A 15,527-nucleotide genomic window follows, 5' to 3' on the forward strand; every position below is an offset into this window, starting at 1 on the left:
GCTTCTCTAGTTTCTGTGTTGTTACTCTGTCCACCTATGCTCTGGATGGTTAGTGATGCCTCTGCTTTCTACTTGCTGCCTATCACCATCATTACATTTCTTCTCTCTGCTGGCACTGCTCTGCCCAACATTTTCAGGACTTCAATGTTGACTTTCAGCTTCTTTTCCTTTCTTCATCGTATTCCTTATTTCTGCTTCTTTCCTCCAGACATCTTCTTACTACCTTCCATTGTTTCAATGGCCCTCTTTTTCAAGGACCAGCTTCTTTATTCTGGCAGAGTGGGAGTCTTTATAGATAAAGGTAGAACAGGGGTAGGCAACCTTGACTCTTTTATGACTTGTGGACTTCAACTCCCAGAATTCCTGAGTCAGCCATGCTGGCTCAGGAATTCTGGGAGTTGAAGTCCACGAGTCATAAAAGAGCCAAGGTTGCCTACCTCTGAGGTAGAAGGAATAGCACAAGGACCTTTTGCTTGCTATGCACCCATCTTTTTCCAGTTTGAACCAGTTGAGTTTAGGAACTTTGAAGAGGGAGATGGCTTTGGTGCAGGCATAATAGCCTGGATCTCTACACTTCTTTATTTTTACCTTTTTGTCCCATTTCTCTGCCTGCTCCCAATGTTCTCCCCAGGGAATTCATCAACAGATCAGACTCTTTCTGTACTCTTCTGGCTGGAAGGCTGCTGTCTGCCATGGTGGAGAAGATACGAGATCTTGCCAACAAAAACTGCAATTCTGCTGCTCAGATTCTTCAGTTTGTTGCTAACATTGAGGTAGGGAAGGCTGCAATGTGAATGTGGTATGTCTCTGAAAGGATCCTCGTCAGTCCTACCACAATGTCCATATTTGTTTTTGTGCCATGCATTGTGATGCTGAGTCCTGTGATTTAAACTTCCACCTTTTAAGAAGAGACTGGACAGCCACTTGTCCGAAATGGTGTAGGGTTTCCTGCCCGAGCAGGGGGTTGGACTAGATGACCTCCAAGGTCCCTTCCAACTTTACTACTATTACTATTACTATTACCTTATTTTCTAGACAGCAGAAGAAACAGAGTTCCTTCTTCTGTTCTCTTCTTTTTAAAATGGTAGAAAAGAGGCACGGGGCTTTAGCTTAACTAAACTAAACATTTCAGGCAGCATTCCCTAGATTAAGAAAAGGGATACCCTTATCTGGGATGAAGGAAATGATTACCAAGATTGCTGTAGCGTAGCTGAATTGTTTTATCATACACACAAAAATTAGGCCTTAAGATGGGGTATCCTGATTATTTAATTTACCAGGAAAAGGTGGGAATAGGCATGTTTTAATCTGCAGCCCTGGCAGGGAACCACAGCCAAGCATAACATGCAGGCTGCATCTTGAGAATTGAACATCAGAGGTCTCAATCAACCAGTGCTCAGAGATTGGTCTGTAATTGGGTGCATCAGGCTATGCTTTCAGTTTTGCATCCAAACACAAATCTCCTCCCCCATCCCCCACCCCCCAAAACTCAGAAAAAAAGGAAGTAAATTGCAAGCTTCCTGTTGGTTTGCCATAGACACATATCTCAGATTGATGGTTCTGAATTAACATCTTTTTATGCAGCCATGCCAGTTGCCATGACTCCACAGATATTTTGATTCATTCCTGCTTCTGCGGTGGTATTTACCTTTGTAGACAGGAGTTTCCGGTTTGTATAGAATCTTGAAATTGTATCAGAAGGAAGCCAGGACCGCATGCAAAAATTACCCAATGATGCTGGTTGATTTCTCAGAGACTCCCTGAGTTTCAAGAATGGAATATAACTTACTTCTAGTAATGTTCAGTGACTAGCTTGGCTCAGTCTTCCTTCAACAATCTTTTTGTTTTAAGAAAACATTTTAAGAAAGGGAACCCCCCTAGGTCCTAATGCCCAGGTAAATTACAGAGCCTCAAGGCCTCCATTAAAGTTGCAATGCAAGAAACATGGATGTGTAAACATGGTATGTATATGAGATTGTGTCCTGAAATGACACAGTGGGTTGTACCAGAATGCCTGGAGGGTTCCAATTCTGAATGTTTCATAACAACTCAAAATATGGAACCTTACTCAGGAGTAACAATCCATGATACATCTGTTCTTTTTTAAAACAAACATCAAATCTACATTGATCTAAAGATTGTCCTGTCTGCACAATCTGTTTGTGATCTAGATTCACTTGGAAGGTATAGATAGGTGCTTCACTTCCCAGAATCTGAAAGAGAGAAATCTTTAACTTATATGTTTTAACTTGTTCTTAACTCTTTTTAATTTAAGCTCTTATGTAGGTGTTTATATTGTTTTATTATGTTGTTGTAAACTGCCCAGAGTCACTTAGGCGAGATGGGTGATGTAGAAATTTACTAAATAATAATAATAAATATAATAAAGCTCGTACAGCAATTCTAGGTGAACTTGTTATGGGAAGAATAGTGGATTGTCCCAGAAGTAGACAGAAGGATGACAAGTATTAACAGTTGGCATCTTCCTAATAATTATAGAGCAGATATCGGAAAGATCCACTGCAACTGGCAAATGTTATAAAAAGGATCTTGGAAGCAGAGCAAAGAGCAGTTCAGCAGCAGGTAAGAGATTTTCTACATCTGTTTCCTGAGACCTAAACAGTTGCTCGGACTCTTAAATCCCATCTGTTAGATAATGGTTAAAAATAGAGGCAGTGCAGCTATTATCTATTGCTAAGGAGCCCCACAACTTCCAGTGATTGCAAGACCCATTCTAGAACTTGGCATCTCCAAATTGCCTATGCCTTCCATGATATGAGCTCCATCAAATATTACTTCTCTCTTTACTTGTATTTGTAAAATCAGCACAAGAAATGCAAACTATATGAAAAAGGAGCTGCTTCGGTTCTTCCAGTCTCTTTTGACGGCTGACCTGGGACATTCCATTGTGTCTAGGGCAGGGGTAGGCAACCTTGGCTCTTTTATGACTTGTGGATTTCAACTCCCAGAATTCTTGAGCCAGCCATGCTGGCTCAGGAATTCTGGGAGTTGAAGTCCACGAGTCTAGGGTTTCTGGCCTCATGTGTCCTTCCAACCTTTATTACCAGAAAGAGTTCTGTCCTAAAAGGAACGTAGCAGGGAGAATCATGTCTCGTTTCTCCATCTTGCAGCATCAACACGTTCCCCTTGTAATCGAACGTCAGCGAGAAGAACTGATGTTTCGATTCAGCCTGGAGAAGCTGCACTACAGACTTCAGGAGATTCAAACTCTCCGGGAAAGCTTCCAGCAGATGAAGGGCAATGCCAGAGGTGAGGACACACACAAAGAGCATTTGAGAAGTCTGGGCACTGAAAATGAAGTGAAAAAAAGAATCGTCCCTTCCAATCTTGCTTGCTTGGTGCACATACAATGAGGAATTTTGGCAGCAGAATGGCCCATATTCGATGGACACTCTAGATACGAACCACTTTAGTGGATCAAACTCTTGTAGTATTTCACTGTGACCAGTACAGTACAGATACCAAAAAGTCTTAGATACAGTCTTATAATTATTACATACCGTAGTCATACAAGACAGGGGGCAAACTATCCTCATTATTAATAAGCAATTTGAGTTTTCAGACTTGATCTAGTCAAGAAAATGTCAATGTAAGCTGCATAATTGTCTCCAAGCTGCTTTTTCAAAAGGCAGCTGGACTTCGTTTTTTCCTTGAAGATGTTTCAACCAATCAAGCTTCTTGGATGATAAGTGGAATGTCCTCAAGGAAAAACAAAGAAAAGTCCGGTTGCCTTTTGAAAAAGCCCCTTTGAGACAACCATGACCTGGATGACTGAGAATCTTCATAGACAGTAATAAGTTGCATACATTTATACTTGTGCAGCAGATACTGTTCTTAAGCAATCACACTTGCTTAAGACCTGTGGCCATGTAAATCTTTTAAATAAATAAACTTTCCCCCTTAAGAGAAATATTTTTAAAATTGAAAGGTATTCTTTCTCACAAATGTAAGTATGCCCATGCCCCTTTTTTTAAATAGCAGATTGACTATACAAATGACATTTTAGAAGCAAATATGGGGAAATCAGCACAGGTGGGTGGTAGGAGAGATGTGCTGCTGCAGAATTTTTTTGCATGGATTTTTATATGGATTTTATCATTTTTTTTTTACTTGAAAACCATCCAGAGTCACTTTGATAGTGAGATGGGTGGTATATACATTTGATTTAAAAAATGAATAAATTGCCATATCCTCTACCTCTTCAATCTATGAGTGGAAGAAAACATATAACTGAGAAAATTCATACATGAGAGATCTATGTCCTGGCTTCAAAGAGACACTACAGGTATCCACCGAGTGGTTACTAGTGATGGTGACATCTCTCCTGCATGGGGAAGGCAGGTTGATGGGAATTTGTCTCTAGGATCTCTCCCTGCAACATCACCTGACATTATAACATCTGATTTGTTATTTGTTGTGCCTGAGGCTGGGATTTTTATTGCTCTAATTCACATTTGGAGGACTGTACACTGCAGCTTGATGAGAAGGGAAGAGGCGTCACATAAAACATAGTAGCCGTCACATGACTCCTAGTTGTGTAGTCTTCTGGGAGAAGAGTCAAAGATTTGGTCAAAAGACTTTGGCAAGCAAGAAAAGAAGTTGGAAGAGATAACAAGGGAAGTTTCAGCCACATTCTGGCAGCATCAGTGTTGTCTCTTTGCTTACTGCATAGGACATGAAATTAGGAAAGGGGTGACCTGCCTTTGAATCCTGTCTCTGCTCCCTAATCTTAATGATGATGATGATGATGATGATAACGTTGGAAAGGACCTTGGAGGTCATCTAGTCCAACCCCCTGCTCAGGCAGGAAACCCTATACCATTTCAGACAAATGGCTGTCCAGTTTCTTCTTAAAAACTTCCAGTGTTGGAGCATTCACCGCTTCTGGAGGCAGGTTGTTCCACTGGTTAATTGTTCTAACTGTCAGGAAGTTTCTCCTTAGTTCTAGGTTGCTTCTCTCCTTGATTAGTTTCCACCATTGCTTCTTGTCCTGCCTTCAGGCGCTTTGGAAAATAGCTTGACTCCCTCTTCTTTGTGGCAGCCCCTGAGATATTGGAACACTGCTATCATGTCCCCCCTCGTCCTTCTCTTCGTTAAACTAGACATACCCAATTCCAGCAACCGTTCCTTATATGTTTTAGCCTCCAGTCCCCTAATCATCTTTGTTGCTCTTCTCTATACTCTTTCTAGAGTCTCAACATCTTTTTTACATCGTGGTGACCAAAACTGGATGCAGTATTCCAAGTGTGGCCTTACCAAGGCATTGAAGAATGGTATTAATACTTCACGTGATCTTGATTCTATCCCTCTGTTAATGCAGCCCAGCACTATGTTGGCTTTTTTGGCAGCTGCAGCACACTGCTGGCTCATATTTAAATGATTGTCCACTAGGACTCCAAGATTCCACTCACAGTTACTACTATTGAGCAAGGTACCCCCTATACTATACCTGTACATTTGGTTTTTCTTGCCTAAATGTACAGTAGAACCTTACTTTTTTCATCACTGAATCCAGAGCGATGCCATTTGAGCTACTCTGGACCTTCCATGTTATTCCCATGTTTCAGTAGAGCACAGGGCTCTTCGCTACCTCACATTTGCATCAGAGCTAAGTTTAAAATTCTGGTACTTTCCAGGATCAGTTTCCTCTTATCTCTTCCCGTAGTTTTTCGTTTTTTATGCTCTTCTAAATAGGATCTTTTTTCTCTCTTTCAATTCCTTCTTCCAGATCTGCTTTTTCCAAGTTCTGGGCTTTTAGACCTGTGACCCTAAAGTCAGTTTCCTTCCTCTTTGTGAAAAAAGGGGTTTAAAGACCTTTTTATTGGATTAATGTGTATGTATAGTCTGGTTATTTCACCCTGAGTTTATTTAGCTGTCAAATTTCTATTAACGTCTGCTTCAAATTATGAATGTAAATATATTTTTCCATTTCTTATCATGTCTTGGTAAATAATGATAAACTTATTACTAAGCAAACAGAAGAAGGTTTTCTCCGGGTTTATCCAGGGACAAATAAAGCATTTCCCTACCCATTTAACAACAGTAGATAAGACGCATCCGTGTATTAGCACATATCGGATCCATTTTGTTGTCAACATTTGAAAGGTGATCAACTCATTGAGAGATGGGGACAGGAAGGGCCAAATGGAACATGCCTGAACATATGCATAGCATCTGCCAGGAACACATTATACCAAGCAAGCCTTTTCCCAGGATTGCATGTTGGCTTCAGGCAATAGCTGTACAAGTCCAGGAAAATATGCAGCTATTTTAAAGGGTTGTGTGTCTAAATTGCATTTTGTCATTTGATCTGCATCACTGCATAGACTTAAAAAGTAATATTAGAATTGGTCTTATTTTTTTAATCGATCACTGTGGAAAGAAAAATCTTCATCGGGGTCCAGTCCAAGCCAGGAATAATCAAAATGGAGACTGCTTTAGAAAGAAGGTTGTAGTTTATTGAAGAGGAAAGCCAGACAGAAAGATGGCTCTGGAAAAACTGACCACCTGTAGTAGGGGGAGGTGGATTTTTATACCTTCTTGAGCCTTTGTTTGGAGTTGTTCCTTTGATCTAAGTCTGAGTGTGCCTTTCTGGTATTCTGATGGTGGTGGGTTATGTTCTGTCCCAGCCTATGTGAGTCCTTGTTAACTCACAAGGACAAACCCCTCTTTTAACAAGTAGGCTGGAAATGCAGGAAAAACAAACCCCTTTTATCAATTATATACAGACCTGCGAAGTGTCCCAAAAGCAAAGGCAAACAGAGCACGATTCAAACAGAGAATTGTTCACAGGCAAGACAAACAGATTCCATGAACCAGCACCACCCACACCTTCCCTTTTTATTATGTAGCCCCAAGGTGTGGCTTCTCAATGCCTTCTCCTCCTCCCTTGGAGTTGCCCCATTGTCTCCCTCTATCCTGCTCTTGTTGCCTGTCTGTGTTTGTGAGCGTCTATGATGTCTTCCAGCTGTGAGTCTTCAGAGTTTGACTCAGCTTCCCAGCACAGCTGGGTCTCAGCCTGAGCACGAGTGGAGGGGCCAGGTTCTTCATCAGATGGTAAGTCCTGGAGCTCATCAGAGCTTTCCTCTGACTCTGATGGCTCTCCAGGCCCCTCCTCCTCCTCCTCTGATTCCATGGACTCAGCTGCCAGGTCTACTGGCTGGCACGGAATCACAACAGGTTAATCCTATTATGTCCCAAAGGTCATATCCTGCTTCCCTGAGGCTGTGGCTGATAAGTGTTTGATTTTTTTTTTATTATTATTCTAGGGATCTTTATCTTTCTAATCCCAGCTTCCTGGCTCCAGTGTTTCTGACAAGAGTATTACATCTGCATTTCTGCAGACCTGGTTTCTGTTTGGGGCAGAGAGACTGGGGGAGGGGGTTTCTGCTTTAAGACCCTTTGGGGAAATATAATCTGCCTTTTAATATTCCCAAAAATATTTCTTTCTCTGAGGGGGCCTGACTTCCCACATCACTTTAAAACAGTGTTTCCCAAACTTGACAATTTTAAGGCATGAGGACTTCAATTCCCAGAATTCCACAGCCAGCAACGCTGGCTGTGGAATTCTGGGAGTTGAAGTCCACATGCCTTAAAATTGTCAAGTTTGGGAAACACTGCTTTAAAACATCAATTGGGATAAAAATGTGTACAGGTAATCTTCATTTAGTGACCACAGTTGGAACCGGCAACTTAGTTGTTAAGAAACTGGTTGCTAAATGAAACCACAATTGTGCTTATAGAAATTTTATTGAAGTTTATCTGAATAGATATCAAATATATAGAGAAATGAAGATAATAAAGAGAATCAGTTCAGCTTAGTGGTTAAAGCACCAGGCGAGAAGCCAGGAAACTATGAGTTCTAATCCTGCCTTCCCATGAAAGCCAGCTGGGTGACTTTGAACCAGTCACTCTTTCTCCAACCCAGCTCACAGGGTTGCTTGGAGGACAACAAGAAGAGGAAGGAATATTGTGTGTGTTCAGACTTTGAGTTATTTATAAAAATAATAAAGGCAGAATACATATAAATAAAAATAAAAGGAAAATGGAGAAGGAAAAAGAAGGGGAAAGAAGTAAAGGAGAAAGAAAAAAAAATAGCAGTTGCTTCCAACTTTTTTCAGTGCAGTAAAGTGCAAAATATTATAGAGTTCTATCAACTTTTTACTTTTACATCATTAGTGAATATTAGCCATTTCTATAACGGCAAACTAATCTAATGACCAAAATGTCATTTTTTTTCTGTTTCAAACATAAAGTTTAGGAGCAATTTCCAAGTAGAAGCAAAACTTGATATGTTGTTTCCTTAATTAAAACAATTAATTTTGCCATCTCTGCCTGCTCTGTCACTTTTTCCATCCAATCTTCAGAAACCACAACCCTGCTTACGATGTTACTTAGCTTTTCTTTGGTTTACGTAGTGTGAAGGTTATTAATGTGAAGGTTGGTCATAAAGCTACTTTTTCATCACTTTTGTAACTGTGAATAGTCATTAAATAAAGCAATCGCTAAACGAAGACTACCTGTATTTCTTAGTCATTTGTGATTTCTATAATACATGCTCAAACTTCTCTAAAATATGTCTTCAGTCCAAATTTCTGTCATGGTCTTTCTTTTTAAATTTTCCCTGAAATAAACTTTTGTTTTTAACATAGCTACAATAAGTTTAAAGCCTTCTAAACCCATTCAAAAATATATTTTGGACATATAATTTTCACGGGTTATTTTACTATTGTTATTGCCTTGAATATTGTTTTTCTAATTATTATTATAAGTGAGGAATTTTGTACCAACTTTCAATAAACAAAAGAGAAAATGATGGCCTAAAATATATGCAATAATTAGCTTCTTTGTAAAAACCTCCTACAGTTGTTGTTAACCCTGTATTTGTGATCCTCAGCTCCACTGTCACAAAACTCACTGGACTGTCAATTTCCAATACAAGACAACCTGCCAGCAAGTGTAAGTCACAAACATTACAAAGAATTTATTATGGAGTCTTGACTTTTTTGCTGTTTTCATTTTTTAAAATTACTTTTTGTTTGTCATCTAAACTCTTGAGTCCTCAAGGCAGTTTCCATATTTAATTCTAAACAGCCTAAAAAAACAATTAAACTACAAGTGACCATTCTATTAAAAATGACTAAAAACAAAAGCTGCCTAATAAGATAAGAAATAAGAATTGTCATTAAAGCCGACTGGGTAGATTTTTATCTTAGGCTCACTCTTCAAACTCAAATGATTTAAAAATGTGCTCCAATATGGGGATCTATCGAAGAGAAGGCCCTCAGTGAGGTTGGAATGAATTTTTGTGGAATTGTAGTCTTAATTTGCAATGAAATATTTATTGGAAGTTGTTGACATGCCCATAGGAGAAGAGAGTTTCAAGAAAGCTAGATTTCATCAAACATTTACTGGAATGGTACGTTTATTGTTCCTCTTTTGGAAGAATTCATCTATAATTTCTTATGTTAGAGGAATTTGAGAAAATCTTCTGCTAATAAGAAGCATGTCCTCAAGTTTTTGTTCTATTTGTCCTTTGAAAAACTAGCAAGGAATTGAGACTCTATATGTAACAGGTAGTCCTCGGCCTATAACCATCATTGAGCCTGGAATTATGGTCGTAAATTGAGCCAGTTGTTAAGTAGGTTGCCATGCGGCCATGCCTGATTGTACAAACTTTTTTTGCAGCGGTTGTTAAGCAAACATGGCAGTCGTAAAGAGAGCGCTGCAGTCATTAAACAAAATCATTGTCTGCAATGGTTTTTTTTTTTTTTTTTGCTGGAAACTGGAAGTAAACGTTGATTTGACAAATTGTGATCACCCGAACACAGGACATTGCAAACAGCTGTAAATGTGGGCTGATTGCCAAATGCTCAAAATGCAGTCATGTGACTGCAAGGGGTGGGGGAGGCTCTTGGAACTTTGAAACCAACTAATAAGCACCTTTTCTGGGGTCTGTTGTAAGTTTGAACTAAGCAGCTAATCAAAAGTCAAGGATTACCTGTATGCAATAGTCTACCATCCTTATTAACAATAACTGGTTCAGGTAGCCCTTGACGTATGACCACAATTGAGCCCAAAATTTATGTTGCTAAGTGAGACAATTCTTAAGTGGGTTTTGCCCCATTTTACGACTTTTCTTGCCACAGTTGTTACGTGAATCACTGCAACTGTTAAGTAAGTAGCACGGTTGCTAAGTAAATCTGGCTTCCCTATTGACTTTGCTCATCAAAAGGTTGCAAAAGGGGATCACATGACCCCCAGGACACTGCAACGGTCATAAATTTGAGTCAGTTCCGAAGCATCTAAATCTTGGGGGATGCTGTAACGGTCGTATGAAAAATGATCACAAGCCACTTTTTTCACTGCCATTGTACCTTCAAACGGTCGCTAAATGAACTGTCGTAAGCCGAGGACTACCTGTACACCCAAGCTGCATGTTTAGAAAAGTGCACTAACGGTGAAACAAATTACTTCCTTTGCATTCTTTATTTGCATTTGGCTTAATTTCTTTTACTTCTAGGCGCTTCTATTTGCTTAGAGCTAATAGCAATAATGACTGCCTTAAAAAGTGTAATAAAACATAAAATATAAAAATAATTAATTAACGGTAGCAAAGACCTAAAACAGGCTTCCCAAGAAGATATCACAAACAAAGAAACTTTCTTTGATTAAGTAAGGCTCATTCTAAATAGACACAGGTTAAAAGGCCTTTTAGGGAATGTTGCTTGGTGTAAAAAGATAACAAAATTGGCCTTCTGCTGGATTGTTCAGTTAGAGGAAGTACTATTGAAAAGTTCTTCTTTGCTCTAGGATGGTATTTGAAATGGCATCCAAAGCAAGTTGCTTTGGTGTAGAAAAATGGTCTTTTTGCAGCTTCTTTGAACTCTAAATTGCTTAAGGGGTGTTAATAAGGATACGACTCTCATTAGATTAGAAAGGATTCCACTTCTTTCCAAGAGCCAGATAATGTCTCCAATTTGAATTCAGTTCAGTTCAAAAAGACTGATGTTTGTCCTGACTGATGAATTTTTACATACCAGCGGAGTTGCCAAAACTTGGGCCATGTAATGCTCGAGACAAGGAATTTGTATCCTTAAAGAAAACACAGCTTCGCTCCATCGAGTTTAAAATTATTTTAAAGGCTACAAGCACTCCTATGGATTAGAGCCGAAGCACTCCGATTGAAAAAGAATCAAACAAGTTGACAAATTAGAATTTCTAATATTGTATATAAAAAAATACTAAAATTGTATTGGCAATTGTAACCTGACCGAAAAAAATGCTGCCTATTATTCTCTTGCAGCTGCCTGACTATTCAGCGGAAGCAAAATTCTTCTCTAGGGAGAAGAAATTGCATATAATCAGAACTATTTTTTTAAAAAAAATGCCTGAAATATTGTGGATGAAATTGTCCTGCAAGAGAAATGAACGAAATGGCCTTCTCCAAAAGCAATTGTTTTCCCAAGCTTTTGTTTAGTAATGCAGAGCATAAACCAAGCTAGGAAAAGCCTTAAAGAAGGCTGTGACCGGCCCCTGATTTGTAATGGCAATATTGTTTGTATCTGTTCAGCTCAGCTTCATCAGCTCCTTCTCCCAAGCAATCAGGCTAAAACTTATGTTTTCTAAATCAAGAATGAGAGGTGCATAGAGATCAATAGCCATAGGATGTATGTTTTTCAGAGTAGAGAAAGCCAAAGCCAAGAAAGGATGGAGATTTGTCTTTTATTTTTGATTTTTTTTTCTTTCTATCTCTCTGTTTCTTTTCCCTCTCCCTTCAAGTATTGATTCTCTCTCTCTCTCTCTCCCTCTCTCCCTCCCTCTCTCTCCCCCCCACTCTCTCTCATACACACACACACACACACACACACTTATTTGCTTCCATTCAGTTCAGCCCCCCCCATCAACCCATTGATTTCAGCCCCTTAAAACATAAATAATGGAATAGTAATTTCTGCTGTTTGTTTTTATTTGTTTTTGTTTGTTTATTTCCCGCCCTTATTTATTTATTTTTTTTACAAACAAGGTAGCAAACATCTCTAACACACCTTCCTCCTCCTATTTTTTTTATTAAGATTACTGGGGAAGGGCAAAGTTAATCCTTGTAAACATCCTAGCCCTATGCTACTAACAACATCCTGTTAGTATTGTTTCTGTGTCCAGTTGAATATTGAGCAGGGGAAAATGGTCAGGAATGCCCCAGACCCTGCAGTGTAAAAAAATTGCTTTCCCAAGCTCTAAATGAATGTTGACATGTTGGGTCAAGTTCTACATGTGGGTCACCTATGTCTCTTCCTAGCAATCACACAACATGAATGCCCTAACAGAGTTCTCCACCGCATATCTGATACCAGACAATGCATGTCATTTTCTTCATATGTACTCATGTATCCTTTTTCTTAGTCTTTTCAGAGCCTTCAAGGACTGTTCATGAAGATGGACAGTGAGCTAGAAGAGGCCAAGAAGAAGGTTCTGGTGAGGCTTCTGATTTGGAAGAGACAGCAGCAACTGGCTGGGAATGGAAGTCCATTTGATGAGGACTTGTCCCCACTGCAAAAGAGGTGAGTTGTGCAAAAAGAATGCACTGCATTTTGTCAGATGGTATATTATCGTTCTGAATACTGTCAGTGATTTAGCAACCCAACTTTTAATGCTGCTTAAAGAAGCAGCTGAATGCAAAATTCTCATGGCAATGTCTCTTATGGATCTACTTTCCCTGATAGAAATCTGTGGTTGATGTTACCATATCTAGAGGAGTTTAGTGGTGTTGATAGAAGTGTAGATCTTTACATTTGTTTGTCAGATCTTAGATACATCAAGTGGTCTACATATCAAGCAAAATAAAATTTCTAACCTCTATACAGTACTCAGCTCTACTCCATTTTTAGTGCTTGGTAAAAAGTGACTGCTATACCCCTTGAAAAGTTTTGCTTGACTCTTGGAACTTAGATAATCTTGGTTTGGATGAATGTGGGATTTCAGTCCCAGAGATAAATCTGTCATGTTTCTAACAGGTTGGAATGTCTAGTAGATATTTGGTTCCAGTTTCGCCAGCAGTTGATCACATCTGGAATTGAGCTTCAATCTCGTGTTCGAGAACATCTTGATGAGACATTCAAATCTCTTGTACAAAAGTAAGGAGAATCCCTGTCTGGAAGAGTTGTCTTTCTTTCCCACTGGCATCTCCTTTCACGCTATGACTGGTATGGGGATTATTGTCTGTGTTGTTTGGTGACTCTGAACCACGGATTATCAGCAAGAGAGGCTGAAGATATTTGGAGGAGATCATAAAGACATTCTATCAACTGTTTTTGGTGTAGGTTTTTAAAAGAGTTTTAATAGTTGAAATTAAGATTTCAGCCTAGCATCAAGTGCTTGGTTCTATCAACCTTTTGTTTCCTAGAGGTGAAATGTTAAAATAATATTTTGTGTACAAATGATATAAAGCCTTGACCCATGTCTCCAGTTTGTTGCATGTCAAAATCTTCCCATGATTGAGTATAGTTCCTCAACCTCAGGACTTTAAGATATGTGGACAGCATGCTAGCTGGGAAATTCTGGGAAGTGAAGTTCACACTTCTTAAAATTGATGGGGTTGAGAAACACTAATATAAACAAATTTTTTTTAGACATCTTCAACCTTGTTCTTGTTTTCTCATTTTCTCTCCATACTTCATTTTCCCAATCAACCCCCCCTTTTTTTTAGTTATTCACTTCTCTGAGGGAGGTTAAGAAATAGTTTTTAAAAAGCTAAAGAGGACATGGAGTTACTGTCTAAAAGAACACATACACACACACACACAGACATACACACACACACCTACACATACTTTTATATACACACACAGAGACACTTGCATGTCTCTGTGTAAAATAAGCTATTACTCTAATACTGTGTATTGGAGTTGTGAATGAACATCAAATTTCCCTGAGGAAATAACGTATTTTCCTGAGCTCTTAAATGTACTATATTTAGTTTTTGTATTGTTCTCTGAAGTTAAAAAAAACTCTTTTTTTTTGTTGAACCACACTTCTGTTATAGATTAAAACAGGCAAAAATAGCATAAATATCCAAAACCAAGTTAGTAACCCATTTCTTGATCAAAGTTTGTAGAGTACTAGGAAACCTCACTTTTCCAGAAATGTGTAAAATGGACTTCATAATCAATAGCCCAAATTTCCCTGCATACATACTGTACATGCATTCATACATACATACATATATTTATATATATATATGATGATCTTATCATGCTAATGACATAAGTATCTGCAGTGACATTCTCTCCAGTTTCATGGACATGATATGATCATCCTTCATCTTCCCCCAGTTGCTAATTATAAAACAAAATTTAAAACAAGATTTCACTGTACTTGCAAAGTTTATTTTATATGTATGCACGTAGGAATAAATCTAGCTGTCCATTTCAGATTGCTCAGGCAGCTTCACATGCCTTCACTTTTTCTATCTTTCTAACTGATATGTCTTTAATTGTTTATATCTTATATTGATAGCTATGTTAGAGCTAATAAATTATGATTATTTTCTCTCTCAACGTGTAAAATATTCTAACATCATGTGTCTTCATCATTTCCCGAGATACGTGGAGGAAATCATGCTCCCAGTATCATGAATATTTGTGTATATTAGTCATTGAACTTTTTTTTTAGATCTGCTTAATTAATAGTCCAAGTTTCTGACCTGTGACCAAAGATATTTTCTTGGAACTTTCTTTTTGATATACTAATATTCATATCCTAATAATGTAGGCCGTGTGTGACTGGCAATTTTCTGTGACTTTCACGATCTGATAAAAAACTAAGAGCAGAAAATCATTTGTTTGCATTGTTTCACTTTTATTCGCATACCTTGACAAAAAAACAAACATTCATTCTACAACTATTTTTGACTTCCCAATCATTTTCTGTGGCAGAACCAGCAAAGTGATTTACAACTAAAGTTGCCAGCCCCTCTTCTGCCTCCTTCTCCCTATTTCAAGGCACTGCCAATTGCAATTCTAACTATAAATAGCACTTAGACTTACATACCGCTTCACAGTGCTTTACAGCCCTCTGTAATTGGTTTACAGAATCAGCCTATTGCCCCCCAACAGTCTGGGTTCTCATTTTACTGACTTTGAAAGGATGGAAGGCTGATTAAACCTGGAGCCCTGTTAGGATCGAGCTCCAGGCTGTGAGCAGAGTTAGCCTGCGATACTGCATTCTAACCACTGCGCCAGCAACATTCCTAAAGTAACTGAACTGTTTTGTCCGTACTTTTGAAAATGATGAAGCTTAAGTTTTCTTCCTTGAATATTTATTTTTATTTATTTGTATCCCGCCTTTAGTTTTACAAATAACTCAAGATGGCGAACATATCCAACACACCTCATCCTCCTGTTTTCCCCACAACAATCCTGTGAGGTAGAATGGGCTGGGAGAGAGTGACTGACCCAAATACACCCAGTTGGTTTTTCATGGCTATGGTAGGACTAGAACTCACAGTC

At 38.7% G+C, this 15,527-nt stretch overlaps 1 protein-coding gene across 3 annotated transcripts in view; it reads left to right on the plus strand.

Moving 5' to 3' along the window:
- The window catches only part of STAT6 (signal transducer and activator of transcription 6), a 79,196-nt gene that overhangs the window by 39,912 nt on the left and 23,757 nt on the right, over nucleotides 1-15,527 (plus strand). For all 3 annotated transcript variants that reach the window (XM_039365707.1, XM_039365708.1, XM_039365709.1), the window contains exons 3-8: nucleotides 632-773; nucleotides 2,500-2,583; nucleotides 3,132-3,270; nucleotides 8,918-8,979; nucleotides 12,424-12,581; nucleotides 13,035-13,154. In XM_039365707.1, coding sequence (XP_039221641.1) covers nucleotides 632-773; nucleotides 2,500-2,583; nucleotides 3,132-3,270; nucleotides 8,918-8,979; nucleotides 12,424-12,581; nucleotides 13,035-13,154 — 705 coding nt within the window. The remainder of the gene's footprint in view (nucleotides 1-631; nucleotides 774-2,499; nucleotides 2,584-3,131; nucleotides 3,271-8,917; nucleotides 8,980-12,423; nucleotides 12,582-13,034; nucleotides 13,155-15,527) is intronic.

The sequence above is a fragment of the Crotalus tigris genome, unplaced genomic scaffold (genome assembly GCF_016545835.1).
Source record: "Crotalus tigris isolate CLP2741 ecotype Arizona unplaced genomic scaffold, ASM1654583v1 scf7180000020166.501630, whole genome shotgun sequence".
Taxonomy (NCBI): Eukaryota; Metazoa; Chordata; class Lepidosauria; order Squamata; family Viperidae; genus Crotalus; species Crotalus tigris.